The 15,159-nt window shown below is 33.9% G+C and overlaps 1 protein-coding gene across 3 annotated transcripts in view; it reads right to left on the minus strand.

Moving 5' to 3' along the window:
- Positions 1-15,159, minus strand: part of HGF (hepatocyte growth factor) — a 101,415-nt gene that overhangs the window by 27,310 nt on the left and 58,946 nt on the right. For all 3 annotated transcript variants that reach the window (XM_020984470.2, XM_020984471.2, XM_020984469.2), the window contains 2 exons: positions 7,074-7,248; positions 2,376-2,503 (listed from right to left, as the gene is read on the minus strand). In XM_020984470.2, the coding sequence (XP_020840129.1) occupies positions 2,376-2,503; positions 7,074-7,248 (303 nt within the window). The remainder of the gene's footprint in view (positions 1-2,375; positions 2,504-7,073; positions 7,249-15,159) is intronic.

Genomic DNA, 15,159 nt, shown 5'->3' on the forward strand with positions numbered 1-15,159 from the left:
AAACTTCATCTCTATTTAATGACAGCACATGCCTCCCAGACTCTCAGTATCTCTGCCCCTTAACTTCTAAATCACCTTTTGCTTTCCTTTCTTCTTTAGCCCATCCATTCAATCATCCATGCTACTTCAGTTCCTCCTCCTTTCTCCCCTAGATTATTACAGTAGCTTTCTAGTTGGTCTTGTTTCCACCCTATCTTCTCTGCAGTCCATCGCTACCTGAGTAATCAATCTTCCATATGCCCTTCTATTATAATTTTAGAGCTATTAAAACCCCTTCAATGACCATCTGAGACTTTGCTTATATCACTGTTTATGCATAACTGATACTCTTTCTCTAATACCAGACTTCTATCTCTGTTAAAGTTCTTTCCTTCTTCAATATCCAATTCAGAATCTACTTCTGTCAGGAAGCCTTTCCTATCCTCCAAGTGAAAGTGAGCTCTGCCTCAGCAGATCTCTTACAACATTTTCCATGGCTCTCATTGGCCCTCATCCCATTCTTCTTTATAGCTATGTATTCACGAGCATCTGTTCATATCCCCCATGCCCATTTCATTACACTGTAAACTCCCTGAAAGCAGTGACATTTTTCTCTTTGTTTTCCTAGTGCCTAGAACAGTGCCTTGAGAACAGTAAGGCTTAATCAATCTTGGTCAGATTAAATTGAATACATTGAATATGTGCCTTAAAGCAGCTTAATAATACTAAAATCCAAGGCTCATACAGGAATAATACTAATTTCACCCTATTGGCCCCTCTTTCAAAACAAATCTATGTCAATAACACAGACAAGTAGAAAACACAGATGTTACCAAACCTCTTTTTAATAATTAGTTTCAACTTCTTGTTCTGACCATTACAAGAACATCTAATGAACAGTAAAACTGACTGGAGATTCAACTGATTTCCCATCCCCAACTCCTTCTTTCACAGCTGCTAATGAGCAATGACACTGGGAAGACAGCACTGGTGGAAGATGGAAGGATGGTTGGTAAAAGCAATGACTGTCATTCTTTTCTCTGTATTCCCAGTAGCTAGCACTGGGAATAAATAAAGGCTTAAGAGATATATTAGTCAGACTGAATTAAGTATACTGAACATGTGCCTTTAAGCAGCCTAATACAAATGCAAGTCTCTGTAGTATAGAAAGCACTGAGGTAAATTCCATAGAACAATCTTGGTTATATCCCAGACAATTCAGACATGGTTATGCAATACCATACTTGTCTATCTATATAGCTGTTTATAGACAGAAATATACATTTGTTTATCCTTGCAAATATATATATATATGTGTGTGTGTGTGTGTATCTTACATGCATGCACACACACATACAATAGAAAGAGGTTCCCAAACTTATTTGGCCTATCACCTCATTTTCAAAAAAAATTACTCAGTGTCCCCCTGGAAATCTACTTTCATTAACCCTTTAATGGACTTTTTGAAATTTGTGTCATTTCAAAAAAAATAAAAATCTTTTTAAATGTTGCATCTTAAATTTAATAATTTATTGTAAATTTGTGGGTTTTTTCCTGCATTTAAATTTTGATGACACAATATTGCATCATGTAATCATATATATCATACTGTAAAGAAGTCATTACACACACATATTCCTGCCAATGCATGACGGACTTCCCCACAATGTGCTCATTTGCCAACACTTGCTTGTTAAGACCTGTTGGCAGACTTGACCACTGATTGGTTATAACTTTCATTTTGTGTGTTTATTTGGAAAATATTTTAATCACTACAACTTTAACTGTTATACAACAGATGAAACATATTAATTGTTTTTCAAAATTCTCTTATCTTCTTTTCTTTCCTTATGCTTCCATCACCTCCTTATTTTTATTCACCCCCTAGTTGAACCTGAGGCTACAATCACCCCCCTGGAATGTTCCAGTGCCCCAGAGGGCAATATTGCCCACTTTGGGAATCTCTGTATGTAGATAGATAGGAATGAGGAATGTACCTGTGAATTCATTGGTATAGGGAAATCCCTAGAGGGGAGGGACCCCTCTATCAATGTATACTGGCATCTTCCCTGTAACTATAGTCTTACAGAATTGCCTAAAATATTAAGAGGCTTGCCTAAGGTCATACTACCATCATGTGTCAAGGATGAAAGTTGAACCTAGAATCCTGGCTTCTAAACTGTTTCTCTATGTACTATATCATGCTCTAGATAAATAGATGCTTAGAGATTAATAGATAGATCACAGATAAATGACACAGACCAATAAAAATATAGATAAACATGTACATACTTTTTGTATAGATAGAATATTGAAGCACCTGTCATCAGTCTTGTCCTCAATTTATTCACTCTTACCTAATTTAGTTATACACAAAATGTATAATGATCCTGTACCTTGTTGACTTGAAACATCACATTTTGGAATCTGGGAACAATAACCAATTCTAATATTTGGATCTGTTGTAAAACACCAGGGTGATTCAGCCCCATCTGGATTTCGACAGTAATTTTCTCTTAAGTCTCTATGAAAAACGTAATAATGTTACTGTAAATTGGATGTTTCACGTTCATGAAATCAGTACTATAATACTTCTAAAAACACAGAATGCATGTAATGGATAAATGAAATCCAATGTATAAAGAATTACTGAAATATCATTAACAGTATTTTAAAGACAAGTACAATTTTTTATCATATATATCTTTATTTACTTTATGTTAAGCTGAGAAGGATGTTAGTTAATGGTGGTAATGGATTTGATAGGTAAGGCATGTTATTCCTTTAAACATGTTTTAAAAAGCAGTACAATATAGAAGAGAATTTAATTTTGAGCCTGTAAATTTGAAATTATGAAAGTTTTAAAATGGGAATCTAAATATAACTCAACAAATTTAACCAGTATACCATATTACTTACATAATTCTCACTTTTCAACTTCTGTGCATTTTTACAAAGTGCCTCCCATACCTAGATCCTTCCATATCTATATCAATAGCTTTCCCTCCCTTCAAAGCCCAGTTCATAAGCCACCTCTTCCATGGAGTCTTTCTGATTCTCTCACCTAGAAGTAATTCTTTCTTTTTGAAACCCACATGTATCTTTGTTGACTTTTTCTATACATTTCTCACTGTTTAATTTGAATTAAAATTTTTGTGCATGTATTAATCTCCCATTAGACTATAAGTTATGCTCCTTGAAGGCAGGTTCTGTCTTTTGTATTATTTCTATTTCCAGTGCTTGTGTATACCTACATTTTGATGGATTTATAAAAAATTGAATCTTTTCTATATCACTCCAAAAAACCTCTGCATAGGATCTACCCAGTAGGCTGGATGACTTCTATAATTTTGTTACTATTAATGAAAGCCAATATAGCACTTGTACTATCCACCTTTTGACTGCAATTCTCACTTTATGATTGGGCTACTACCTTTTCTGGTCATACATATCCTCAATGACATTTTTATACCACATATACTACTCACAAGCCGTTATTGGTAATGTGCCTGCTTATATCTACCATGTATCTCTTCATTACTCTTTGGGGTTCCTACAATTTTTATTCTTCTGAGATTAGGGTTTTCTATAATTTTTAGAAATAAAGGGATTATTAGTCTGATAAGGATAGAACTAGTTCACCTTCACATTCCCTTTCAGTATTTATATACTATGATATTGGGATTTAGAGGCAGTTAAGTGGTACAATGGATACAGCACTAGGCAGAATCAGGAAGACCTAAGTTCAAATATGGCTTAAATACATATTAACTGTGTAACCTTGGGCAAGTCACTAACCTCCTTCTGTCTCAATTTCCTCAACTGTAAAATGTGAATCATAATACCTTTAGCAGGGTTGTTTTGAAGATCCAATGAGATAATATGTTAATATATGTGCTCTTCATATTACTTGGCACATAGTAGATGTTTAAAAATGCCTATTCCTATTGTTACCACTAAACAATGGGCTTTGACAGCAAAGAGGAGCTTGGCATCATTAAAAATGCCTTACAGTTCCCAAAATGTAATCCAGTGCCCTCTCTTTTGCCTATCCAATTCTGAGACCAGCTCATGATCCATTTCTAGATTCTCTTCAAGATACAAACCCACACACATTTACTTATGCATGTCATAAGCTGAACAATATTTTCATCTACTTTGGGTTTTGTCTGCTAGTATAGAAGTGACTCTATATTTTAACTACTTCTAGTATTTAAGTGACTGTGGAACTCATTTATGAGAAACTAGAGTTTTTCAGAGCTCTAATGAATAACTAAAAGGTTATCTGTGATCAGGAGCACCTAGAGAACCTCATAATCAGTAGGGAATTTCTGTAATATCTGGGTTCTATTTACAGAGTCCTCTGTACAGACTCTGACAAATGCCTTTAGAAAACTATTTCCTCTGTTACCTTGTTACCTCTCACATGGTAGCTACATTAAAAAATGTTTTTCAATATACCATCCTCTTTATTTTGTCAGTGACTTAACTAGGAAAGTAGATAATGTAAAAAGTATAGAAAGTATGCTGAAATCCTAAATGGATGAATATAATTTTAGATGATTTTTTAAAAATACTTTCAAAATTGTAATGAAATGCTCAACAACCAAATGTGCTTTTGAATATGTACACTTCTGGGAATTTTTCCCTATTTCTTTGCCTTCATAGACATTATAAGTCAGTGAAAGCTAATTTTATCATAAGATTTCATATGTTCTTATTACAAAAGAAAATATTTCTGAAGCACTTCAAAGTTTATTGCAAACTAGGATTTTTAAAAACTTAAGTGATTTTATGTGGCATAACCACTCATTTACAGCTAAGAAGCCTACCTGAAATACAGGACTTTTTAAAGGAAAGAACATGTAACTGGCTATAATATACAACAGTGAAGCTACCATATCATCAACCCAGTTTCAGGTTGGCAACCACTTCTATTCCATCTCTCATTTCATTTCTCTGACTGCCTTAAGTCCTAGCACAGACTGTTTCATTTAAGGATGTAAGAACATTGATTGCCAAAGTTTCAAACTCATTGAATGGCATGTGTTCATAATTTGAGACCAAACTCAAACCTTTGGCTGCTCTAGCTCTTATGAAAAAGCCAATTATTAAGAAAAAATTAATAAGAGTAAAAGTCTTTTTCTCTGTGACACCACATACTTACATTTTGATAAATTATGTGTGAGCACGAAATGTGTATATTAAATTTCACATAAAATGTGCTTAGTTTACAATTTTAAACAAATAAGTATTTGGTGAAATAAGATTTGTTTTTTTTATTTGACCCAAAATAACTAAATGAAAGCATGAGGTACACAGTAACCCTCCATATTTGCCAATGCCAAATTTTGTATAGTGTCTGAGGTGAGTGTCTAAATCCGGAAACACCTCATTAATCGGGGTTGAGCTAGAAAAGAAGACTAGGCTCACCCTAATATTTTTCCTAAATTCTTTCTTCTCTTTTGAAACATGAATTGTTTACAGCTGCTAATGAAGTGGGAATAAAAGGAAGAGGTAATTATGTGATTCATATTACTTCATCACAAACAGTATCATTAAACAATATATCTTGGCAAAGCTCTCATTTAAAAAAAAAGATTCAGCATCTGGAAGAAAGAATGTTTTAATGGTACTGAAATTTGATGTAAAGTATTTCAAAAGTAATAAGAAACTTTCCAATGTGCCACATTTCTGCCAGGCCAACACACTACTAGCAGATGAACTCATGAATACTCTATGGCTAAATCTTGGGCTAGATAATGTGGCTTTCATTCTTTATTTTAAAATTTTTTATTTGCATTTGTCTTTAGTAAATCAAAGGATAATTCTTCATGAAATAATAGTTCAAAGGAAAAGAATCTGACTTGAATATCTTAGACCCCAGTTACTACTTTGACCTTCATAATTCACATGGATATGAAATAATATGGATTCAGTTCATACGCTCATTCTATTTTCTCTGAAGGAAAAGTTAGATATTTATCACACAGTTTATACAATAATCTCTTAAATATACATCATAATCTAACATTAATCTGGCATAATTCTTTTGTCTTTCCATTTTGATTTTAACTTCTAATTTTATGGCATCTTGGTTAGTTATAATGGATGATTAATTATGTAGACTTGGAATGGGGGAAAGATTGGGAATGGGACACTAACAAGTGAACAATAACAAAACAAGATTAGTATGAGCTCTGCAGTCTACATAGGCAAATTGTCTTTAAATATACATACATGCATACATAAATATATATGTGTGTATATGTGTATATATAGTATGTGTGTGTGTATCAGATTGACTAAATTACTTACAATATCTGTGTTACCTAAACCTAACAGTTTAAGCTCAAAGATCTATTTCTTGAAATACTAGAATTAAAAATGTATCCAAAACATTTAGTTTAAGGGGAAAAAAAGATCAGAAGTATCCTTAATCAAAATTTAATTACAACAAAGTCAAAGAACATTACTTACTGGTATTATATTTAATAAAGAAAAGACAATATTATCAACATGTTACATTTTCAAAAGCAATCATTTTATCTTCTAATAACTGAGTGGTCAGTTTAAACATACATGGCATTATGGTCTATCTTTCAAGAAAAGAAAAATAGACTATGACTAATTTCATGTAACATTATATCCATATCATAGCAATTAATGCTAAAAAAAAGAGGTTTCTTTGGCTTAAATTGTTCAGATAATTACTTTAGTTTCCCATTTAACTTGGCTTACTTGGATTTACTCTGAGAAATTTACTTGAGCTTTAAATAGTTGTATATATTTAATTTTTATCATAATTTTCAATAAATGCTTCCCATGATACAAAATTATGTCTGAAAAAGGAAGTCCCACACCCTTTTGTGGCAAAAAAAAAAACCATACTCTCCTCCAAAATGAATTTGCAAACTCAAGAAAACACCAAAAAATTATCATTCTTGCCATCTTTTAATTGTTATCAAAACGTGCATGCAGGGGTGAAAAAAGGTTCATTACTGGAAATGTTAAAAGTTGACTTCCTCGTCTCTTCCTGCTCAAAGGACAAGCTGGCATGACCAGTAATATTTTTTTCATCAAATTATACATACTTGCATTTGAAGTTCTCAGGAGTTATATCATGCTGATGAGGATACTGGGAGTCCCAGCGTTGGCACGGAATTCCATTCCATATTGTGTTCACAGTACCTCGATAACCTTCTCCTTGACCTCTGACACAGTGGGTCGTTTCCATAGGAATATCGCTATTATTCATCGTACTATGAGCTATTTAAAACAAAAGGGGGGAAGTACTCTTGTTACACATCATAGCCTTAGCTGTTCTTTCAAAGTCCATTCATATTGTTGGTGTATTCTTATCATTTTAGAAAGTTCTTAAACTATTTGACTTGATTCATTAATACCAAATAACAGTTATAGATAGTATAGTATAGTATAGTATAGTATAGATAGATAGATAGATAGATAGTATAGCTATAGATAATATAGATAGATGCATTCATGTTTTCCCATTAATCCAAATCCTAGATGACCTATTATTGATTACTTTCCTAAAGGCAAAATATATGTGTATATGCATGTATATACATGCATATGTATGTGCACACATATGCATATGTGTGCATATGTATATGCATGCACATGTATATGTGTATAAATGTATGTGTGTATACATGTATAACATATTGCCATTATGATTGACAATTTCACAGTACTAAACTTATATTTCTCTGATGCTCTAAAATTATTAAGTTTTTAATGTGTTTTACCCATAATTTTGCCTTTAACAAAATAATTAATACAGTCTATAAACTCCATAGGAATTCATACTTATCAAAGTGCTAATGTAACTTTTTGCTAGTGTTTTAAATAGAGTACTTTAAATGTTCCTTTCATTCATGTTTAAACTCTGTTGTATACTCTGTTATATCTACTAACATTAATTTCTTCAGTCTTCTTCTAAGATCTTCTAACAGAATAAAAATGAACAAAATTCAGTTTCTTCTAGAATTTATGATCTTCATTTTTGCCATTACACTGATTCAGTTCACAAAAAAATAAATAGCTGTTTGCTACTTTGAAAATAAGATCAAAAAGTATAGAAGTATATTTGAAACTTTTCCAAATGATTGTTTATGGACTCTTTTAAAGTCTGTCTACTATAGGCGATTTGTCATTTTTTGTTCTAGAACTACCTACATATATGCATTTTCCCTAATTCTGACATGTTTTCCTTTATGAATGCTGGGTGACAAACGTTCCATGTTGAATGCAGGGATCCAAGTCAAACTTAATAGAGCAATTTTAAAAACCCCAATCAACTCTGCTTCTTCAGGTTCTTCTGGAAAAGAGATAAACAGAGAACCCATAGGAATGTTCTACATCAGAATTTCACATCTGTTCTCCAATCCTGAATCACAGTTGCAGAGAAAAGCCAAATCAAATCTGTCATCAGCAATGGAGAACTGAAATGGATTTGCCTTGTTATTGGCCTCTTGTCCCCACCTGATCCATAAAGCATAATGTAAGCTCCTTGAGGTTAGGAATTGTTTTATTTTTGTTTTTACATCCTTTGCACCCATAGTTGCACTGTGTGTGACACAGAAGGCTATTGAAATAAACATTACTCCATTGACTCATAATTGCAGAACATTTTATGCATCAGCATTTAGAGGTTAGAGCTTTTCTTTGTCATTTTTATTCATTTCTATGTGGGAAGACAGTTTTCTGTTTGGGAGTTTATTCTCAGAAGAGTTTACAATCTGGGCGTAATCTTCCAGCCTTGGTATCCTCATTCTGCACTCTATGGTCCAGTCAAACTTTCCTCCTTATTTATTGTTCCTTATAAAGTACATTCCATCATCATCACTGGATGTCCATCATTGGGTATTCTCCATGGCCAGAATACACTCTCTCCCACCATCCACATTTTAGAAAATTTTGTTTCCTTTAAGACTGAGCTCAAGAACTGCTATCTATATGAAGCCTTTCTGGATTTACTCAGCTTCTAATGCCCTTCCTCCCGAAACTCAGTGATTTTTATTTTGTTTATAGTGTGTACACACCTTTGTATGCATGCTTCTTCTAATAATTAAGCTAGTTGAGGGAATGGACTGTTTCATTTTTGTCTGTGTTTGGCCAGAATTTAGCACAGTGCTGTACAAGTATTAGGTGCTTAATAAATGCTTGTTGATTGAATGCAACTGAAGTTTTAAAAACAAAACCCCTTTTACTTTACAACGAAAAAGATCTGAGACTGAGTGAAAATACAAAATCATTTTTGTTGTAGGGTAGAATGCACTGTGTAGTTTTCTGTCTGATACTAAAATTGGTTTGCAATTTCTAACTACATACCACATTACAGCAGAGTGACATATATATTAGAGACAGATTAGGTAATATAGAGAAGGCTGCAGCCTTGGTATTTAAAATACTTCGTTAATAGACAAAGAAACAGTGACCACATAAAGTGACAAATAAGATAATCAAGAGCTGGTTGTACATGGAACCCAGTCCTAAATTTCAACTAATGAAAGACAAGCAAATGGAAGAATAAGAATATTGGTATCTGTATAAGTGACATCCATATGTTGATGCTGGTCAGTTAGCTGTTACATGCGTTCAGTGACAATAATCAGCAAATGATTTGAAGCTAATTAGTACTACTGTCAAAAGAACTGGAGTATCTGTATTGCTTCAAAGATAACTCTGTAGACAGCTACATTTCTAATATTTTAAATTAGCTGTAAATGGATTAAGAGGTAGCATGGTTCAGTGGAAAGAGTTGAGGAATGAACAGTCTCACCTCTAACACTTACTACTTGTATGATCTTGGGCAAGTCATTTAACCTCAGTAGAGCTCTGTTTCCTCATTGACAAAGTGAACTAGATGACCTCTAAGTTCTTTAAATCTAGGTAAGTAGATCTATGCACCTACAATCCTATCGTTTATGAAACAGGGAAAGCACATGGTAGAACTTCGTAAATTGAGAACATAAAAAAGAGACACATTCAAGATTATTTGAAAAGATTTCATTTCCAGTTATGAATTATGATATGAATAAGAAGAAAATTAATTACTATTGAAATCCATCATTTAATTTACTTTAAATTAAAATAGCAACATTTTTTCATATTTATCACCTAAGGCAGACATACATACTTGCACACTTGGGAACTAAGTCTTGCCTCCACATTCCTTCAGTGAGGGGCAAGGGTAAGCAGAGAAAAGCCAAAAAGAGTATGCTTACCTGGGATACTTTGAAACTTACTTAACACTGGTTTTATGAACCTCTTTTTAGGAATTCCATTACTCACCCTACTAGTATGTATAATAGGGACATTTGCCAGGTACTACCCAATTCCATGCAAAAAGAACTGTTGTTGTGTGGTGAATATGGGCTACAAACTTAGTACAAGATTCCAAATCTCAAAGGAAGTAAAAAAAGATTCTCCCCCTCCATATAGAGTATCTTACTTATATATTCAAGTGGATGCAAAAAGGCAAATCAGTATGCACATTCAAATTCCAAGTATTGCATCCATAAATACTGATTTTTCCTTCATAAGGTTTCTTATATGTGTCCCCATCTCTCTTCTGACACTACTACTACCCTGGTACAGTCCCTTCCCTTATCACCTCAAACCTAGACTATTGCAGTAGCATTCTGGTGAGTCTTTTTGGCTCTAATCTATCCCCACTCCAGTCCAACCTCCATTCAGCTATCAAAATGATCTTTCTAAAACACAGATCTGACTGTATTAACCGTGCATTCAATAACTTAGCAACTCTCTATCACCTCTAGGAACAAATAAAAATTTCTCTGTTTGGTTTTTCAAGCCCTTCATCATCCAGCCCCTTCTTATCTTTCCAGTCTTCTTTTATATTATTCCCCTCCATATACTCTACAGTTTAATGATACCAGCCTCCTTGCTGCTCTTTGAACAAGAAAATCCATTTTCACAGGGTGTCCCCCCAAACCTGAGATGCTTGTCCTACTTATCTCTGTCACCTGGCTTCCTGACTTCCTTCAAGCCCCAACTTCTATTTCCCCTTCCCTTTTATTTTTAGTGTCTCCCTTCAGTTAACAATTTTGTATTTAACTTGTATATATCTTCTTTATATATAGTTCTCTATGCATTCTGTCCCCATGGAGGCTGGAAAGCAGGTTTTGTCTTTGCATCTCCAGTGCTTAGCAGAGTATCTGGCACACAGTAAGCCTTTAAATGTTTATTGACCAACCTGACTAATGCTGGATATTCAAAATAACTTTATATTTTAATGATCTGAGACCAGACCTCTGATTTCATTGGTAGAGGGAATAGGAATTCCCTCTACCAATGCAGGTTATCGTGTTTTATGTAACATATAATTTTAGAACATTGGTAGATCACTGAAAGATTAAGTAACTTGAAAGATTTTACACAGCCAGTACAGGGCAAAGCAGGACCCCATCCTAGGTGTTCCTGACCTATCCACTCTATCCCACAGCCTCTGAAAATGGCATAGTACTATTATCCAAAGGGATATAATTAAAGAAAAATAATGAAAAACTTTCTCTATCATGTTCATGTCTGGTTAGTAAAGATACATTGAGAGAAGAAATTGACATTCACTAACACATGAAGCTGTATGAAGGGAAATTAGAGAATTTGAATATCAACGTTGGGTGACATTTTCCACATCTTAACTATAATGATTCTCTATTTCATGTAGAAATAAGTTAAAATAGACCTAATAGGTTACTCAAATCTTAAGTTGAAGAATAAACCATTCATACAAAAAAAAAAAGTTGAACAAGGTACCCCAGAGTGAGGTGATTTACCCGTCCATATTAAATATGTAACCGGCAAAATGCTGACAAGGTCGATACAAAGCACTAGGGAATGAAAACTAGATGCTAATTATGGCATTGAAATGATCCAGGGCAGATTTAAATCATGAAATATACATACGTGTGTGTGTGTGTGTGTGTGTGTGTGTGTGTGTGTGTGTGTGTGTGTTAAATGTTTCAGGAATCTTGATGAGATAATAATTTGGGTCATTTACTTCACTTTCTTTTGACTTAATTGCTTCTTTTCAGCATGTGTGTTTTTCTTAAACTTTTCACAGTGGTTGTTGAGATAGCCACTGAATCCTTCAGGGGGAAAAAATAACAAAAATATAAAAACAAAAGCAAAAAAACCTCCAAACCACACAAATGTAAACAAATAAAAAACAAAACTAACCCTCATATTTCCAATTACTCAACAGTTTCTTGCCAGTGGAAGAGGTGGGAAAGAGAAAAGTTTATAAAAACTCTTTGGATTAAAAAAATTTAGAAGAGCACAAACATGACTAAAATATAATGATACACATTTTCTAGGAGTAAATATCAGTGTCTTATTGGGCTACATCAGAGCATAAAGTCAACTCAAATATTTAACAGTTTTCCAACTGACAATTGATATAAGCATCCTTATCTCAAAAAATTGTAATTTTCAGCCACTAGACAGTTTTACTTATTTCTGTGGTTAGTTCAGTGAATCTACTTCTCCCTGATTAAACCCACAAGCCATCGGTATTTAAGCCAGATTCTCTCCTTATGTAAAACAAAACAAAAATATTTTCTGAAATTGATTGAGTTATATATGTGCTTTTTGGCTCTTAGTTCCTCAGAATGACACTCATAATTAAATGCCCCAAAACACATAATTCTATTGTTTATTTATAGGAAAAGTACTATAGCTTAGAATTTATTTATTTGTAAGAGAAATAAATGGCTATTAAAATGATTTTTCTAACAATGAAGGTTTTCCAAGTGGTGTGCTGGAGCCAGCTTAAGATAGCTGAATATTAAATTTTCAGCATGAGCATTTACTACTCAGAAACCGGCAAATGCTATAAATCGGATTTTGATTTATTATTTTGCTGATTGTCTAGACTTAAGAAAATGATAGAGAAAATCCTAATATTTTAGATTAAACTGTATTTAATGCCTTACACATATGTATTGCGTAAATATATGAATACTTTTCATATATATGTACACACAATTTGTTGTTGTTTCTAGAGAGTTAGTTGTTAAAAATTTATCACCATACCCCTGTACAGAACCTTCAAAAAAGTATCCAATAAATATCAATTAACCATAATGATAATGAGTGATCAGCCTACTGACCATTGAAGGGGAACATGTGCCTGCTGCTAATATATTGTTTGCTATTAAAATAGAATGAATTCTTCCTAAAGCATAAAAAAATAGACCTGTTTTGCTTTCTTAACACAAGCTGCCAATTTTATCCCAGAGGCTTGGTGCAAAAAGAAAACAAATGTTTCATGCCAGTCAACTTGGGAGGGGATATAAAATGTTGGGAACACTGTTTCTTTGGAGAAGTTAATTGAATTAGTGGACTAAAAGAGCAACTCAATGTCCTTAGCTGCCAAACAAATATCCCTGAAAATCAGCTGAAGCTGATCAACTTTAGCCAAGTAAGCATGTTTTTAAAACACCGCCTCGCCACATGCAAAGAATTTTTGAAGATATGTACACTAGGCCCATACTGAAAATAATGGGCATTCTTTTGAAAGTTTCTCACAAATAGAAAAGTTTGATGAGGGGGGTGTCAATGTCAGCCACTCTTTTGAAATAAATGCAACGGCATTATTACATGATACTCACTGGCCTAAGAGTTAAGGAATGTTTTCTTCTGATGATCCAAATAAACTTTTCTGTTTGGAAATGCTTTTAGGAAAACAACATTTGCTGTTGAGATCTCTCCTCAGGCTATTAAAACATGATCATGTTAAGTACTTTTTGGAACATCAGTTTAATTTTCCTTAGATGTGTTCTATTGCAAAGACCAAAGATAGTATTAGGAAGTCAAGTCAAAGGCTTGTGATGGAGGGGACATTAATACCAGGGGAAGAAGCACTAAGTAAATCTGAATTCTTAAAACAATCACTCCAGGCCCAACGGTTTACAGAGAAAACAGTGTGGAAGAAGTCCTTCTCTCAAAGCTTGATTTTCTTGACTTCCCTACTTCTGTTAATAAGACCACCACCCTCTTAGCTGCCCATGATCAAAACCTTGGCATGATATTTAATTGTTCTCCTTCCCTCATTCTTCATATCCATTCAGTTGCCAAGATCTAATAATACAACCTCTAAAGTATCTTTCACATCTCTCCCTAAATCTTCACTCAAACAGCAGCTTTGATACAAGGACTCCTACCTAGTCCCCTGCCTCAAGCATTTCAGAGCTCCAGTCCAACCTTCATATTGCTGCCATATTCTGAAGTGCATTTCTGATTGCATCATTTCCCTCCTTAATAATTTTCCTAGGCCTAATAATTAAAATGTGAATTCTTAAACTAGAATTCAAGGTTCTACAAAATGTGGCTCCAACCATTTTTTTTAGCCTTGTTTTAAACTACCCCTCTTCACACACTCTATGTTCCAGCCCAATTGGCTTTATTACTTGCTATTTCCCAGTGTTATACTACCCACTCCTGCCTCTGTACCACTATTCATGTTGTCTCCATTGTCTAGAAAGGAGTCCATTATTTTCAAATTTTTGAAATTCCTGCCTGAAATTCCTGAAATTCCAAAACCCATCTCAAGTGCCATCTCCTCCACAAAGCTTCTAGCTAGACGAGATAGCTCAACTTGTTGATTGTTCATTTGTTTTGACTTCTCTTTTTGCACCTCTCATGTTTTAGCTTGTTTTGTAGTTATCTGCATGACTGTCTCTCCTGTTAGACTTCATACTTCTTAAGGAAAGGAATTGTCCTTTGTAACACTCTTTGCACATTAAACACAGCACAGTGCTTGCACATTGTATTTAATATTTCATGAACAAAATATTAGACAACTGTCCTACATCAGTGGCATGTATGTGACTCTGGATTTGCAAAGGCTCTCCTAAGAGCACTAGCTCAAAAAACAAACAAACAAAAAAAAAACAAAAAAAACTTCTACCATGCTGGAAATGTTTTAAATATGGACTTGGCAAAAGAAATATTTGCTTTACAAAGGCCAGACTAGTTAATTATGAGGAGGCCCAATACCAGTAGTCTGGATAGTTGGTTATGAATCTTTGGGCCATTTTAAGGGAAACGAAGGAAAGTACAAAATAACCCTTAGTCCTCTGTGGCCCCTCTGTTTCTATGACAGTGGCAGAGTGGCAGAAAATGGAT

This window comes from Phascolarctos cinereus, unplaced genomic scaffold (genome assembly GCF_003287225.1).
Source record: "Phascolarctos cinereus isolate Bilbo 61053 unplaced genomic scaffold, phaCin_HiC Scaffold_1;HRSCAF=81, whole genome shotgun sequence".
Taxonomy (NCBI): domain Eukaryota; kingdom Metazoa; phylum Chordata; class Mammalia; order Diprotodontia; family Phascolarctidae; genus Phascolarctos; species Phascolarctos cinereus.